Raw genomic sequence first — 17905 nt, forward strand, 5'->3', positions numbered from 1 at the left:
CCTCTTCTTGGAGTAGCTCATTTCCTCTGAGGGGTCTGCACCTCGTCATCGTCCCCAACCCAACACCCGCCCTCTTCCCACTTCCCTCCATCTCCCCTGGGCCTCTCACCTCCCAGCAGCGTGCCCTTCCCCTACTCCTGCAGCCCACGCAGTGACCGGCTGCCTCGCTCCTCAAGCCCAGCTTTCTCCCTCCAGCCCCCCAGCAGTGGTCTGGCCCTAACTTCCCTGCCCCACCCTGCATGGTGGTCCCCGCCACCCCCACGTGGTGATCCGGCCTTAACCCCGTCACCCCATCCCTACTGGGCGGTCCTGCCCTAACTCCACCACCCGGTGGTCCGGCCGTAACCCCCTCCCCCCATCCCCACGCGGTGGTCTGGCCCTAACCCTGTCACCGCATCCCTAGGGGGGTGGTCCGGCCCTAAACCCGTCCCCCTCATCGCGGTGCCATGGTCCGGCCCTAACCCTTTGTCCCCCCCATCCCCACAGGGTGGTCTGGTCCTAACCCCCCCAATCCTCACGCGGTGGTCCGGCCCTAACTCCCTCCCCCCAGTCCCCGCAGGGTGGTCTGGCCCTAACCGCTCCCGCATCCCTCGCCTGCACAGTGGGCAGTCTGGCGCCTGTAGCGTCGTGTTTGCTGAGGGCCCGGCTGCCGTTGACTGAGGCTGCGATGGCGGCGGCAGGCCGGGGTCGGGAGCAGGACTCGGCGCGCTTCGTCTATGTGACGCGCTTCGGCTCGCATCAGTGCGGTGGCGTCCTGCAACTGGGCGGCCGCGGAGCTCAAGGCCTTTGGGGTCAGGGGCCTGGGGCAGCCTGTCGCCAGGAGAAGCCGAGGGAAGCAATGGCGGTGGCGGACGTTCAGAGTAGCAGCGAGCTGCCCCTCGGTTCCCAGCTCAGGGTCCCCACGACCCCTGGTGTGGAGGCTGCGGCCTCTGCCTCCTCCCAGCTGCGGGCATCGAGAGTTCAGAGCTGCACCAGACAGTCGGCGCGTGCAGGTGGCGCAGCGGGGCGGGGCGGGGCGGGACCGGGCGCGGCGGGGCGGGACGGGGCGGAGCGGGCTCAGCTGCTGGGCGCCATCTTGCGGCACGCGGGAGGCTGGGGGCAGCTTTCCTGTCAGGCCGTGTTGCGAGCACGCGCGGGGGCGAAGGAGAAGCCCAGTAATTCCCTTCAGAGGGCCAGCTGTGGCCGGCAGGGGCACCTGACATAAGAGGAGAGGTTGTTGAATGGAGCCTTTGCGGCCCCCTCTCGGAGGCTTTTGGCCTGCGTGTTTCCGTTCCAGCTGAGTGAGATTCGTTGACTTCGCAAACCCCCTCACCTGGAGGATTGACTTCCGGATGCTGTTAAGTCATCCTGGCTAAAAACAGCATGAGCTTTACGTTTAAATCAGGAAATGTCTTCAATTCAAAAATTATCCTCCCATCGGTTTTGCATATGTCTTGATCAATTTATTCCTAAATATTTAATCTTCTTTGCTGTTGTAAATGGGGTTTCTTTTTACGAAATGCCCTCTAAATGCTCACTGTGTATAGGAAGCCAATTTTTTTTTTTTTTTTGAGACGGGGTATTGCTGTGTCACTCAGGCTGGAGTGTGGTGGTCCAATCACAGGCTCACTGCAGCCTTGATCGCAGCCTTGACCTCAGCCTCCCGAGTAGCTGGGACCACAGGTGGGCACCTCCATGCCCAGCTACTTTTTTTTATCTTTTGTAGACATGGGGGGGTCTCCCTGTGTTACCCAGGCTGGTCTCGAACTTCTGGGCCCGACTGATCCTCCTGCCTCAGCCTCACAGCCCTGGGATTACATGCATGAGCCACTGGGCCAGGCCTCTCTTGGTTTTTCTTTTTCTTTCTTTTTTTTTTTTTTTTTTTGAGATGGAGTCTTGCCCTGTTGCCCAGACCAGAGTGCAATGACGTGATCTTGGCTCACTGCAACCTGCGCTCCCCTGGTTCAAGTGATTCTCCTGCCTCAGCCTCCCAAGTAGTTGAGATTACAGGCACCTGCCACCAATGCCCAGCTAATTTTTTTCTATTTTTAGCAGGGATGGGGTTTCACCATGTTGACCAGGTTGATCTCGAACTCTTGACCTCAGGTGATCCACCCGCCTCAGCCTCCCAAAGTGTTGGGATTACAGGCGTGAGCCACCGCGCCAGGACCTCTGTTGGTTTTTCTAAGTCAACTTTACTGAGGATTAATTTACGTATGTTTTGAAGAGGTTTGACAGATTTATACACATCCTAGTAACTGCCACCATAATTGAGATATAGAACATTTCCATCACCTGTACTTACTGAATAACAGCTTTATTAAACTATAGTTCACAGTGCATACAATTCACCCATTTTGCATGCTTAGTTCACATATTCAACCATCACCACTATTTTAGAATATTTTTAACCCCAAGAGAACCCCTGTATCCGTTAAACATTGCTCACCATTCTCCCTATTTGCCCTCCTTTACGCATAAGCCCAGCCCTAACCAAGTACTAATCTGTTTTCTGTCTCCATAGATTTAACCATTTTGGACATTTCGTATATGTTGAATCATAGAGTATGTGGGCTTTTGTGACTGGCTTTTTTCACTTAGCCTATTGGTTTTTGTTTACTCACTGGATACTTTTATTATTAGTTTTATCCTTGATTCTCATGATTTTCCAGGTATCAATATATATTATTTGTAAAGAGATATAATTTTATTTCTTTTTCACCCATTCTTTGCCTGCAATAGATTTATTTTGTCTAATTGCATTTGCTAATACCTCAACGGCAATGTTGGATAGTATTGGAGATAGCGGGCATCTTAGCCTTGTTCCTGACCATAGGGGAAATGCCTATAGTGTTTCCCCGTTAAATCAGGTACTGGCTATGTGACTAAGGATTATATATTTCAAATATTACAAAGTATCCCTCCATACTTATTTTTTCAGTGTTTTTTTTTTTTTAATCATGAATGGGTGTTGATTTTTGTCAGAGGGTTTCTCAGGTCTATGGAGATACTCTTTTTCTTTAGATTTGTTTATTAATATGGAATGTAATATAAATGGATTTCCAATTATTGTACCAACCTTGCATTCCTGAAGTAAATTCTACTTGGTTTTGGTGTGTTATTTTCCTAATACAGTGTTGGACTCTGCTAATAATTTGTTTATAATTTTTGTATCAGTATTCAGGAGAGAGAGTGATCTTTAGTTTTTCTTTGTACTCCTTTATCTGGTTTAGGTATCAGAGCTGTGTTTACTTCATAAAAGGAATTAGGAATTTTTCCTTTTCTATGCTCTTGGATAATTTATAGAATGTTAGGATTATCTTGTCTTTGAAGCTTAGGTAGAATTCTTCTGTAACTATTAGAACCTAGTGCTTTTTGTGGGATAATTCCTTAATAACCTTCTCTATATTTTCTATGGAGATTGATCTTTGTAGGCTTCCTAACTCTAATAGGTCAATTTTAGTAATCTGTATTTCCTTAAGGAATTATCTGTCTCATCTGGGTTTCCAAATTTGTTTGCATAGATGTCTGCAAAGTAGTGTCTTATGATGTTTAAACATTTTCTTGCGTTTTAATGGTTATTTCCCTCTTGTCATTTCTTTTCCTATATATATGAGTACTCTGTCTTTTTCTTGATCAAGTTAGCCAACATTTTGTCTATTTTGTTATTTTTTTTTTTTTTTTTTACTAAACTAAGATTTGGGCCCGGTACAGTGCCTCACACCTCTAAGTTTACCACTTTGGGAGGCTGAGACGGGAGGATTGCTTAAGGCCAGCAGTTCAAGGCTGCAGTGAGCTATGATATGGCCTTCAGCCTGGAGAGACAGAGTGAGAACCTGTCTCTAGAAAAGAAAAATCAAGGTTTTGATTTATTCGTTAGATATTTTGTTTCTCTAGTCTCTTCCTCATTAATTTCTGCTTTTAATATTATTATTTCTTGTGCTTTCTTTTGGTTTACTTTGTTCTTCTTATACTTTTTTTGTGAGCAGGGAATTTAATTCATTTATTTTTATTATTGTTATTAAGTGTTTAGTGCAGTGAATTTTCTTCTAACCACTACTTTAAATACATCCCATAGATTCCAATATGTAGTGTTTTCGTTGTCACTATTTTTAGAAGAAATTCTGTAATTTTTAACTCTTTTCCATATAGTTGCTTAATAGATTTAAAATTTAAGTTTTCAGCGCATCTCTGATTTTTATTTTTAATTTTTGCTAGTAAACTCTAGGTTTATTGTGATCAGAGAGTATTGTTTGTGATGCCTTCATTTTATGGATGTTACTGGTATTTTCTTTGTGACCTAATTTATCATCCTTTTTGTTCTTTTCACCTCAGAAACCATGCCATTGAAAGACTGCTCCTTTAAATCATGCTTGCCCCTTTAAACTGAGTCTGTCCATTATATTGCATGCTTGGCATTCTGTGTTGTGTCTGTCTCTTTAAATTTCTTCCCTATAGTCTGTACTCTGATTTGCCTAGTTATTTTTTATTTATTTATTTATTTTTTTACTATTTTCAGATTTAGAATGCATTTAATCTTAATGTTGGTCACGTCAGCTCTTTTGAGGCATTTTTGTAGTATTTCTAGTTTCTCTTCCCTGCTGGCCAGAGCCCCTGTAGGTCTAGGGCATATGGGATCATAGAGCAGCAATTTAATGTTTTTTTCTCATTTTACTTACACTTGTTTTGCAGCTTCAGCATCCTTTGTCTTAAAGTGATGCTGAGGGTGTGGTTTTTTACTTGCTATTGTCTTAAGCTACCCAGAAGCCCTGCTTTAAAATATTTTGAATAAGAAAAGTGATAGGAGCCAGGCGCGGTGGCTCATGCCTGTAATCCCAACACTTTGGGAGGCCAAGGTGGGCAGATCACGAGATCAGGAGTTTGAGACCAGCCTGGCCAACATGGTGAAACCCCATCTTTGCCAAAAATACAAAAATTAGCTGGGTGTGGTGGTGCGCGCCTGCTGTAATCCCAGCTACTGGGGAGGCTGAGGCAGGAGAATGGCTTGAACCCAGGAGGCGGAGGTTGCAGTGAGCTGAGATCGTGCCGCTGCACTCCAGCCTGGGTGACAAGCAAGACTTTGTCTCAAAAAGAAAAGAAAAAAGAAAAGTGGTAGGGTCAGATTTACTGACCGTGCTGTACAGGGGAGATTGACTTAGAGGCAGGTTAGACTGAAAAAAAAATCTCAAGTTGAAAAATATATAAATATTTTGTTTACTATTCTTTCAAAACCAAATTTACTTTGATAATTTATTAAGTTGGTGCAAAAGTAATTGTGGTTTTGGACCTTGAATTTTAAGTCATTATAACTAGGCTCAAGCACATCTTTATTAATCAAAATAGGAACCATTACAATAAACACATTTTTGCCAACAAGAAATAAGTTTGTTTATTCCTGTAGTATAAAAGTCCACGCTTTGGGATTTGACGAACACTTGGGAAGTATTTTCTGTGTTCTGCAGGTTGTGGAAGCGTTTTCCTTGCAAAAAGTTGTCCAGATGCCTGAAGAAGTGGTAGTTGGTTGGCAAGAGGTCAGGTGAATGTGGTGGATGAGGCAAAACTTTGTGGCCCAATTTGTGCAACTTTTGAAGCGTTGATTGTGCAGTGCATGGTCTGTCGTTGTCGTGGAGAATTCGGACCTTACTGTTGACCAATGCTGGCTGCAGGTGTTGCAGTTTTCGGTGCATCTCATCGATTTGCAGAGCATACTTCTCAGATGTAATGGTTTCACTGGGATTCAGAAAACTATAGTGGATCTGACTGGCAGCAGACCACCAAACAGTGACCATGACCTTTTTTTGGTGCAAGTTAGGCTTTGGGAAGTGTTTTGGAGCTTCTTCTCAGTCCAGCCGCTCCCACCTCCTAGTTCTCCTTCCTCTGGATCTGATCCTGTTACCTCTGCCACAAAGGAATTGGTGGGTGGGAGAGATTGGAGGCCAGAGAACAGTTACAAGACAGTTACAGTAGTCCAGTGGAAAGAGCGAAGGCCTGAACTAAGGCACTGGCAGCGGAGGCAGAATGGACAGGATCACATAGCTTACTGAAAGAGAGAAGGAAGAATTGCGGCCAAGTCTGAAGTCTCTGTGCTGGGCAACTGGATGGATAATGGAGCCACTAACGTTAGTGACCACCCTGCTGTGCTTGCGAAGCCAAGGTTATAGTCAAGGGAAGGGGGTCCTGGGGTAGACTTATGTTTAAACCAAGCCAGAAAGTGCTTAAGTGCTTAGGTTTTACTCAGTCTTGGGTGTACTTAATGTTTGTTTTTGTTTTTGTTTTGAGACAGTGTCTTGCACTATCTCCCAGGATGGAGTGCTGTGGTGTGATCTCGGCTCACTGCAACCTCTGCCTCCCAGGTTCAAGTGATTCTCCTGCCTCAGCCTCCCAAGTAGCTGGGACCACAGGCGTGTGCCACCATGCCTGGCTGATTTTGTATTTTTAGTAGAGATGGGATTTCAACATGTTGGCCAGGCTGGTCTTGAACTCCTGAGCTCAGGTGATCCACCTACCTTGGACTCCCAAAGTGCTGGGATTATAGGCGTGAACCACCACACCCAGCCCTTGATGTTAATATTAAGTAGACATTCATTAAATGTGTCACCCTCTATAGGGAAAAAGATGAATTTATTCATTCAGTAACATTTATTTAAAACCTATCATGTTGTGGGCACTAGGTCAGATGTTAGTGACACAGATGTATCAGACAAGTAGTCTGCTCTCAAGGGACTTATTAATTAATGAATAATGGAAATATAAACTAGTAGATATGCATGTTGTAAGAGTGAGCTGAGAATAGCTTTGATAGTCAAGTTCAAGGAAAGAAGAGGCATAGATGCAGAAAATCAGGGAACATGAATAGAGAAGTCACTAGTGGGACAGTAGAGGTTATGAAGAGCATTGGCTTTGAAGTCAGAAAGACATAATCCTTGGTTCTGTCATTCATCAGCAGGATCATATTGGCCAAGTTAGTTAACCACTATTATTCTCAGTGTCCTTATCTGTAAAATGGGGGTAATGGTTCCTACCTTAAAGGTTTGCTGTGAAGGTTAAATTAAGTAATACATGCAGAGTGCCTAGCACAGTGTTCGGCACAGAATAAGTGCCCAGTAAATGCTGGCACATTGAACAGAGATGGCTTGAAGGGAAGATGGTGATTAGCATGTCTAGCACACAATGGACATATACTATTTATTGAATGAATGAATGAATAGTAAGTTTTGGACCACATTATGGAATACCTTGGAGACTGTTATTTTTATAGTCACTGAAGATTTTTGAATGGTGGGGTGGAGTAAAGTTATCAGAGACAGGTGCACTTCTGGAAGATAAACTTGTAAGCTGTTTGGAAATGTACTGAAGTTTAGAGATTCAGGAGTAGGCAAATCAGCAACTCTTCTAACATTTCAAATAAGACTAATAAATCAGGCCAGTTCCCTGTCCTTACTGAACTTGAAAGCTACATTTATGATTTATATGTAATGGAAGATGATGAATGCTATTGTGGAAGTACAAATGAATGTTTTGGAAGTGGTGAATAATTTGGGGAATGAGAGAATCAGGGAAGGCTTTATGGTAGTGGAAGCTCCATGAGATTTACACATGGGTCTGAGATAGGAGAATTAGGTGGGGAAAACATGTGAACAAAGCACCGAGTATGGATCAGTGATGACAGTGATTAGGAAGAACGACTGGGTCAGAGTGGGTGGAAAGAGGACTAGAGAAAGATTTGAAACATAAGTCAGGACAAAATCCATGAAATACACTGGAGCTAGTCTCAGTACAATACACAAAATGAGTGGAAGAAATATGTCTTTTTTCTTTTTCACATCTTCTGTACTTGTATTTTAGATCCCCAAGTAATTACGGGTAGACTTGATGACTCCTGTGTTTTCTCAAGGAGTATAGGTCTATGTTGGTAAGACTTACAAACAAGAAACATTGGGGAATGATGCAAATATAGTATTGCAAAGGTTGTAGGCATTTAGAGGGAAGGATAAATATGGGTTTATGAAGAGCAGAGTTTCCCAAACTTAAATTATTTTCCTATGCCATATCTGCATATCATCTGTACTATTATTTACTTAATATATTTATTTAAATAGGCACATTTTCCCTTTTAACTAAATTTCTTTTTAGAACACTTTAAATCATTACTTCAGTGGAAAACTGTACCATTTGCTATAAATAGAAATTAATTAGAAACAAATATAATAAAGGCAAAACAATATTATTAAATTCTAGCTAAGTAGGTTGTCTGCTGAGAGTTGTCTGTGGTCACGAAGGGAGACGACCAAGTCTTAGAGAAGTCTTAATAACATACTGCTACCAAACTTAGACTTTCTCCCAAATGTAATCAGAATATTGAAAAAAACTGGAGAGAGAATGAGTTTCTCACCATATGAGTTAATATTCCTTAGTGCTATGTCTATATGTCTGTGACCTGCTCCAAATCAGTGGCATGTTTCTCACAAATTGCGAAATGCCATTTTAGAGCATATTCTAGTTTATTCAACAAATAGAATACTTATTGTATAGCTGATATCTATAGAATTGGATACTGGATCTCTAGTGAATAATAAAACACACTCCTCAAGTAAACAGTGTGATAAATCCTATGATACCTGAGCAGACGGTGCTTTGTCAGATCAGAGAAGGCTCCCTGGAAAGCTAAGTATTGAAAGAGTAGAAGAAAGTGAGAGATAGAGCGGTGGTAGGGCAGGAACAAGGTGGGTAAGGGTTGAGGTGAGGGAATATTCTAGACAAAATGAGAGCCAATATAAAGGCTTTCAGGGAACACACGCTCATTATTTTATAATTTTGTCTTTGGAAAAACAAACCCTTGGGTTTTCTTCTAACAGTTAACATTTGAGAAGGCAGCATGGTTTAGTGAGTATTCAGGAAGCCCGTTCACTCTGGATAACCCTTATTAGTACTATTATGTGTGTGGTAGTGTGAGTGGAAAGATGACTAAGACACACATGGCCATTGCCCTCCAGGAGGTCAGAGCCTAGTGGAGGAAACACATGATAAAAAGGTGGGCTGAGTGCTATGAAGAAGGTGTTCTCAGATCCATGCTGTGTGTTGAGCTGCATGTGTTTGAGGGAAGGCTGTAGAGAAGAGGTACGTGTGAGCTGAGTCTTGAAGAACAGGTAGAAATTTGCCTGGGAGGGTGTGTGTGTGTGTGTGTGTGTGCTGAAAGTGTTAGAAATTAGATACATTTGAGGTACCACAAGGTATTGTGTAGTTGGAAGTGTAATGTCTGTCTGGAGTTGCGCTGAGAAGAATGGAGACTGTAGAGATATACTGGGGCAAGATGTGTTATCTGGTATTTGTTCATTCTGTTGTTGGTCTTTTTGGGACTAGCCTTACAAACCAGAAAAGGAAGACTGAACTAGCTGGATGATTTTCTGGGTACTTGCCAGATTATGTCTAGTTTTCTCGGTTGTTTTCAACATGTTATTAGTGAACTGGTAAACCAGTATTACCTGGTGATCAGAAATATACCAACAAGTATAAAAATCCCCAAGGAGACCTCAAGAAACATTTATATGGTCTCTATTTTCAGATAGTAAATCCTTATATATGTTGACCTTTTCACTTTCTTCTTAAAAATTAGGTTTAATCCAGAAGGATGCAGCTAAAAAGTATGATTTTCCCATACCATTGAATGAAGCTTCCAAAATAATGAAGAAAAAGAAAAAGGTATATTGCTGTAAAGGAGAATGAGCAATATTTGAATTTTAGATCATCCTCTCTAAATACAAATGTGTAAAGATATTCAAGACAGTGAAAATAGTACCATCTTTTGAATAATTTAATTTTCTGAAATGAGAAATAGAAGTAATTCAGAAGAAATGGAACTGGGTTTGGAAATATTTATTAACCATAAAGAATTGTCCTTCCAGTGTTATACCAGTGAAGGTATAAAACACATTTTAATCAAAGTGTAACCCCACTGGAGGATTTTTCAAAGCATGATATATGTTCCACAGAATATAATAAACTGTGATAGATAATGTAGTATAAGAAGAAAATCACAGATTTCATAGAAAATAATAATGTATCTATATTGGTCTTTTTAAAGACAAGGAATATGTAATAGGCTTCTAGCAGGCAATCTGAGAAGGATGATCCACTGCTGCTGAGCTGTTCTCGCTGCTAGTTGTCCAAATGTCATGGTAACTTGAGTGTTTTGAACATATTCAAGATCGGATGCTCTGCAAGTCTTTGATTACCACTGTATGTTTATATTTCACAGCATCGTTTATATTCAGTTTAAAGAAATTATTGGTTGATAGTGACACATAACATTGTGGTGTTTCTGAGCTTTGAGTTTGTTTGATATCCGTGTATGGTATAAAATAGCATTAGAGGTTAATAACTCTTGCACCAAATATATTTTGAGTGAGCATCTAATTTTCCCACTGTACTAAGAGATGTTTCTTCTGAGAACCAGTTCCTTTTAGGTGAGGAGAAAAGAGCAATAATCAATACTTCCTTTTAATTATTGTGTGCCAGATACTAGGGTAAGTGCTTTACATATGTATTAAATATTTTTTCCTTAATTCTTATAATCCAATGTATGAAGTTATTCCTAGATGAGATTAAAATACTCTCCCAGGCAACTGGAAAATGGCAAAGCTAGAATTTGAGCCTAGATCTATTTGTTTGATTCTATAATCCTTGTTCTTTCGATTCCAGTATATTTATGTTCTCTAGTACTATTGCTTTGGTATGTCCTAGGAGAAATACTTAATTCTTAACTGGAATAAAATATGTTTAAAAAAATCAAATCATTGCCCAATGGTTTAATCATTGGAATATAAATTCACAATTTTTTAAAATTAGCTTTCAGAATGGAATGTGTTAGAATCGATTAGGTAGGACTTTATAGTCATTGCCTTTGAAAGGCAACTTCATCCAGGACAGTTAATTTAAATACTACAGGGAGGAAATTCTAGGAATTTTGAAAAAGAGAACAGATATTTCAGTGATCGTGGGTAAACAATTACACTTAGGTTTTAGTTCTCTAAATGCTAATATAGCCTTATAATGATGATATCAATTGACATACAACACAGTTGAGGCATTCCCAGTTGCCTCCATGAAAATATATGCCTACTTTTCTGCTCAGCATTCCTTTACTGTGCTTATCTTTTTAAGGTTTTAGTATGGAATAGAGTATACAAAGTCATTTCAAGAATGCTTGAAGAAAATGAAAAATATAGACACAGGCTGAAATGCCAAAGGTTATCTAGTGAAAGTAAGTTAACACAATTTTTATTGTATTAAAAAGAGTGGCCTCTGTAACAGTTTAGTTATCCTGGGATTGCATGAGATCAGTAGTTTTCTTAATTGTCACATTCAATATACAGAACTATAGAAATGAGGCTACCATATTATCACTATTCATCATAATTAGAAGTACAGAGCACCTGCAAGCAGTGAGCGCAGAGAGCACAGGTATAGGAGTGAGTGGAGGAATGTAGAAGGTGTGTGTTGACTGGAATTTACTGAGCAAAGGGAACATACTTTTCTGTGAATTTTAATGCCAATTAAAAAATACAAATTATGAAGCTCATCGGTATTGATGAAGAAAAACATTTTAACTGCAATATAAAATTATACATTGTGTCACTTCATGTAGTCATTTCCTCTCCATGGAAGCTACATTCCTACTTAATGCATTTAACAAAGATCTACCCTTGAGTTATAGCCTTGATGTCATTATTTCATTCCTGGAAAACAACTCATGAATTAAACTGTGCTCTAAAGCTGCATCACTATTGAGTTGATATTGTGGTCAGAGCGAAATTAGATGTAGTCTGGTGTGTTTATCAAAATAATTTGTAGTTCTGGATTTTAAAAAAATTAAGTTGGATAAAATTTATGTAACCAATAATGCAATGTGAATTGATAAATCACAAGTTATTTTCTTTCCTTAACGTGCATTTCTTTTGTTAACATGTCTTTCTTTCCTGCACATGCTATCATGAATGTTTCTGTGAGTTCTTAGTACAGTCATTCTATGGCAACTTCTATTTCATAGTCAGTAAAATTGCAGTATTTAATTTCATGAAGAATATTTACATAAGATAATCATGAAAACAGAATGCCATTTTGCAAGCAGTGGAAACTTATGGTTCATATAATATTGCATCAGTGGTAGCATGAATTGTTTGCAATAATGGCATATTAGTGATAATGTGTTTCACTTTGCTTATCCATTTAAGAAGGAGAATGAGGTGGGGGGTGGATAGGAAAAAGAAGTCAGAGGTATCTTAAATGAAAAGGATGTTTGAATAGGCAGAGCAGTGTGCAAAAAACCTGGACATACTTCTGAGTGCTAATTCAGATCACTGCATAACTTTGAACTTGTTGGGTTCTTTTCTGCCTCAGCAAGAGGCCTTCTCTTAAATGTAATCTTGTAAGGATTATTTAACAACTTAAAATAATATGCTGTGTTTTTCATAAATAGCCTCTGGTAAACCAGTTCATTATTTTACATTACAGTGTTAAACTAGATTACAGAACTTCTTTATAAAACTAATAATTATGTTTAAAAATGTATTATAACTTGTATTCCATAATGTGTATTTATTAATGGGAAAACCAGTGCTAGAGGCCAACTTAAATTTTCCTTATTTTTTATGTTGTTTGCAGGCTCAAATTACACAAGATGAATCTTCTTATCTTCTGGTAAGAATTTATTTAGGTAATAATTATAGAATATAGATTTTTTTCCCTTCCCTTCTGTATCCTCCCTTCTCCAAACATTAGTGTATAACCAATCATTGCTAATTCCAGCCTATTTCCTTTCTTAAATACAATGTTTGGCACATAGTAGGCACTCATTATAATACTTACTGACCTTTAAAACTTCATTTGGGCCCCATGTCCATCATGCTATTAGAAATTCTCTCTCTGTACTCCATGTTTTTCCTTCTTCTTCTTTTTCTTTCTTTTTTTCTATCGTACCCTCTGAAGGTACAATATACTACATTATTCTGAGGGCAGAATCTTCTTCTTTTCATTTATACCTCTACTTAGTCCTCTTTTCCTTTGAATATGCTGTCATATTTAATGCTATCTTACTACTGCTCCTTTTTATGTCTTAGTGTCCTGTAGGCTGTGTTATGGCCCTTGTCCTGCCTCACTTACCATATTTACCTTTGCTACCACCTAATAACAAATGCTGTCCTAGGAGTGATTGTTGGTCCCATTCTCTCTTTACATATTCACTCTGAGATAACTCACAGATTTTTATAGCTTCAACTACTCTTCCTGGGTATATTACCCTTAAATCTCATCCTACCCTTGACCTCTGGTCATGTACCTCTGGTTTTCTTTAGGCTGTTCTACTTATTTCTTTTTTTGTCACCTCTACTGAAATCTACATACAGTTATCTTTTTTCTTTTTTTTTTCTTTTTTTTTTTTTAAAGAGACAGGGTTTTACTCTGTACCCAACCTGGAGTATAGTGACTCAATCGTAGCCCACTGCTGCCTCTAACTCCTGGACTCAAGTGATCCTCCCACTTCAGCATTCCCTCCCAAGTAGATAGGACTACAAGTATGCACCACCATGCCTGGCTAGTTAAATTTTTGTTTTGTATAGGTGGGGGTCTAGCTATGTTGCCCAGGTTGGTCTTGAACTCCTGGCCTCAAGTGATCCTACTGCCTCAGCTTTCCAAAGTGTTGGAATTGCAGCCGTGAGTCACTGTGTCCAGCCGAGAGTATATTTTAGACATGAACATGAGCAAATTCATGGAGTCAAGAAAACGATTAGGGAATGTACACTTTGATTAAAAATTCTTTAACACAGTAACCTAAGAAAGGTATAAAAGTATACTGAGATAGTATTTCAAAGAGTCTAACTTGAATTTTGGGCTGAGGATTTGTACTTCATTCAGTAGGGAATGAAGAGATGGAATATTTTCTTAATCTTTTATTCTAAATGATTTCAAATGTACAGAAAGATGATTAGGCTAATACAAAGCACTCCAGTATATTGTTTACTAAGATTCGCTGTTTTTTAACATCTTGCCACGTTTGCTTGCTCATTCTTCTTCTCTCTCTGTGTAAATACTTCAGTGTATATAACCTAAGAGCAAGGGTATCTTTTGTATAACCACACTACAGTTATCAGAGTCAGGAAATTGAACATCAATATCAAACATAATTTATAGCCTACATTTCACTTTTTTCCCTATTGCCCCAATAGTGTTTTTAATAGGAATTTAAAAAAAATTTTGGTACTAGATATACAGTTCAGGATCATGTATTGTGTTTAGCTGTCGTGTCTGTTTGGTCTTCCTTAATCTGTAGCAGTTTGTCAGGCTTTGTCTTTTTTGATACTGATATTTTTGAAGAATACAGGCCCATCATTTTTCAGGCTATTTCTCAAGACTTGCTCATGCCTACTTATGATTTGATTCATGTTATGCATTTTTTGGCTGGAACGTTGTATATATAATGTAACTTCCCAAAGGATTGCATCTTGAGTTATGTGATCTTCACTGATCCCTTATTGATGATGTTAACTTTGAGCTCTTGGTTAAGTTGTTATCCATTTATAGTTACTATTTTTTCTTTTTTAATTAGTATTTCATAGGAAGATAGTAAGAGTATGCAAATATCTTGTTTCTTTATGAATATATAGAACATTTTAAAGCAGTGGAGCTATCAGATTTGCATTTTAGAAAGAATATGATGTCATTTGTGGAAAGATTTGGAATGGAGGTGAAATAGGAGGTGAAAAAGAAAATCTGGGGATTGTAATAGCATCCAAGTGAAAAGTAAAATGCACTCAAATGAGGGTTGCAGAGGGTGCAGAGAGGAGTTAGATGATCAGGTATGGGGATAAGATGATACTGAGTTTTGAGAGTGAATAAGAAATAAGGAAGTCAGGAGAAAGGACTCATTTTGTGAAGGTACTGAGTTTTACTTTTGGCATGTTGAATTTTAGGTAATAGTGAGGTACTCAGGAAAAAATGCTAAGCAAGTTATTGGAAGTGTTGTACAGGAGGTAGTGTGATATCTGTAGTGCATAAAGGTCATATGTAGTTCTAACAGTAGATGTAGGTGAAGACTTTAATGTGAAGATGGAGAGAGGAGAGGACTGAGTACAGAGTATCACGCAATGCCGAGGATAAAGAGGAATTTTCAGTTTTGGAGTCAGGGATTATAGGGACTTAATCAGGAGTAATGAGAGAGATGATTGTGGGGCTGAGGAGGGAGACATGAAATTCGCAGGAGATCAAGGGATTTGGAGTTCGAAGGAGGGCAGAGACCTTGCTTAGTGAGAGTATAAGGGTATAAAAAGTAGGAGCATAAAAATATGTCATCTAGGAACATTTGAAAAGTTTCAGCACCTAGAGGTAAAGCACAACTTCCAGTGATGACAGTGTCTAGGCAATGGCCTTGGTTGTGAGTAAGTGGCCTGGAGGTGAAAGCCTGTGACACAATGTTTCTGTGACACATTTCTTGCAAATGGGACTGTTGAAGTCACCAAGGGTATTAGCAGGAGTTGGAGTTGAAAAGAAAAATATGAGTTACATATTGAGTCTGTTGGAAACTTTTTATGTTCAACTAGAGAAAGTAAAAGTCATTAAAACAATAAGTACAGGGAGTTTCTAACTGTTGCTTTATAGCCTTAGAAATGCTAAAAATTTTCAGTGACTACGGATGATGATATTTTATATTAACAAGAACTCAATTTTGTCATTTTTAAATTTAGGATTAACCTATCTTTGGATGTTTCCCAAAGAAGAGTATGAAGAATCTAAAGATGAAACATTAAATGAATCATAATTATTTGTTAATTTTGATGTGTTTTATTAGAATTGGGACTTTAGTAGTCGAACAGAAAAACTACCTCCTTTATAAATTAATAGTATTTCTTTGCTACTTAATAATACCTTTAGTTAAATATTGTTACCATATGCATGCAAGTGTTATTTTCAGAATTAATACTTATTCTACATACTTTTAAATTAACCTCATACATAAAATTTAATTAGCATATCAATGCAATTGCATGAATTTTATAATTACCAGCTTTTCCATTTTATTAATGAGTCTACAACTGCTGCTTTGTTCATCTCTTCTTTTAGATGTAACTTTTAAATTAAACTTGGATTCATTTAAATTGTTTTTGGCTTCCTCTAAACTTCTCAATTATTTTATGGAAAAAACCTTAGAATTTACATAGCAACGATTATTTTGGGTGTTAAAACTAAGCTAATGATTATTTAAGCCATCTTTTCATCCTAAGGAAAATTAGTAAATGTATGCATTTATAATATGGATATATTATAATGGACTGTATTATAATATGGAGTATTTTAGGAAAATTTTTGGGCAAAGATCAGAGGAGATGCCCTTTACCTTGCCAGGCCCCTAAGTAATACATTATTTTTAAGTCAATGAATGAGAGGATTAGAATTCTGAAAATCATTTAGAAGTATTGTTTAATAAGTCCTTTTTTTCTACTCAACATTAAATAGTAATCAACTTTTACCTCCGCCAGTTTTTCTGCTTTTTTGCTGGTATGATCTCTCTTTCTAAATTGAATCAAAGACCTAGGTGGAACTGGAAACTTAGGAGGGAAAGACAAAATGAGGCTTGTTCATGATCAAATTCTGTGTACTCTAGTTGCTTCTTTCCCTTGGAGTGACAGGTACTTTTATATCCAGGATGATTACAGTGATGACATCCATTCTTTTTGGGGGGCATTGAGAAGGTGGGCTTCCTAATTATTTTACAAAGGTATTACAAAGTGTTAATATACAAAATTCTCATGAAATAGTACAAGTTGTAAGGACTGTAAAGTAATTCATAGTTTTGTTTTTTCCTCTAATAGTTGTAACTTAATTACTTCAGGAGACTACGACAGTGTAGAATTTGTGGTAACATGATCTTCTAGTGACTATTTATCAAATCCACCTGTTTCCAGATGAAGGACACATTGCCTGGGGAAATGGCCTCGGTTTTTTTGCCATGTAGGCTCTCAAGTTTCCCTGCATGGAGGGTCACACAACTTCTTTATATTATGCTGGGTAAATTTCAGGCTGCTAAATCCTTGGGTGAAGCTTCAAATTTTAGCTTATGCAACTGAAGTCCATTGCAAAATGAGACCTATTTACACTGTTTATACTGTAATTTATGCTGCATAAAGTTTTGTAGTGAATGTGAATGAGAATTTTAGGTTTGCTTCAATGTATGTTTATGTGACTTATACAACTTGACATAGTAGTCTGTTTTAATTTATTAGGTATATCAATATTTGTTAGATTTAAAATAAGAGTCTAATGCTGGATACAAACTCAGTTTATTTCACTGTTCTAGAACCATGGAGGAATGAAGACTCCCACTGAAATGAATGTTCTAAATATTTGTTCTAAATCTTTTAATTTTTGTTTAATAATTTCTGGTGAATATGTGTTCAATCTGTTATGTTAAATAGAATATAATAAACATAAGACTTTTCTTTACTGATACATCGCTGAACATAAGCTGCAATACTTTAGCTTATTTCTGTTCTATAATTTCAGTAGGGGCTAATGACCCACCCCTGCTACATTAAAGACTTCAGACTGCATTGTGGTCCTGCCTTCTCTTCATCTCCAGCCCAAAGTGTCATTTGTCTAGTTTTCATGAGTAGAAACATTCACTCACCAAGTCTATATCTGACTCTTTCCTCTGTGTGGATGAAAGGCATTTTATTTTAGCCCAATAGTCTAATATTTGCAACTTATGGTTTGGGTTCTGCAGTGGTTGTTTCATGCTTAGTGGTGCAGGGAAGGGAGGGAAGAGATCTTCTAGTGGTTTTAATGAAAAATTTTGGTGAGTACAGAATGGTGAAGAAGCGTCAATACTTCAAAATATCATTCAGCCATTTATTCCAGGTCACCTGAAAGGTTTCAGGTA

The 17905-nt window shown here is 38.6% G+C and overlaps 1 protein-coding gene across 6 annotated transcripts; it reads left to right on the top strand.

Moving 5' to 3' along the window:
• The first annotated feature begins 272 nt into the window (after positions 1–272).
• Positions 273–17576, top strand: C5H5orf47 (chromosome 5 C5orf47 homolog). Of its 6 annotated transcripts, none has more exons than XM_518108.7 (5): positions 273–992; positions 9593–9678; positions 11140–11239; positions 12640–12675; positions 15714–17576. In XM_518108.7, exons 1-4 carry the CDS (start codon positions 668–670, stop codon positions 12657–12659), a joined length of 531 nt encoding a protein of 176 aa, XP_518108.5. In that variant the 5' UTR covers positions 273–667; the 3' UTR covers positions 12660–12675; positions 15714–17576. The 6 variants fall into 6 exon arrangements, with proteins under 6 accessions (XP_518108.5, XP_016809709.3, XP_054540762.2 ...); XM_016954219.3 differs by having other exon boundaries at positions 555–992; positions 16839–17576; XM_054684786.2 differs by having other exon boundaries at positions 555–992; positions 17324–17475.
• The last annotated feature ends 329 nt before the right edge of the window (positions 17577–17905 follow it).

Source organism: Pan troglodytes, chromosome 4, assembly GCF_028858775.2.
Source record: "Pan troglodytes isolate AG18354 chromosome 4, NHGRI_mPanTro3-v2.0_pri, whole genome shotgun sequence".
Classification (NCBI taxonomy): Eukaryota; Metazoa; Chordata; class Mammalia; order Primates; family Hominidae; genus Pan; species Pan troglodytes.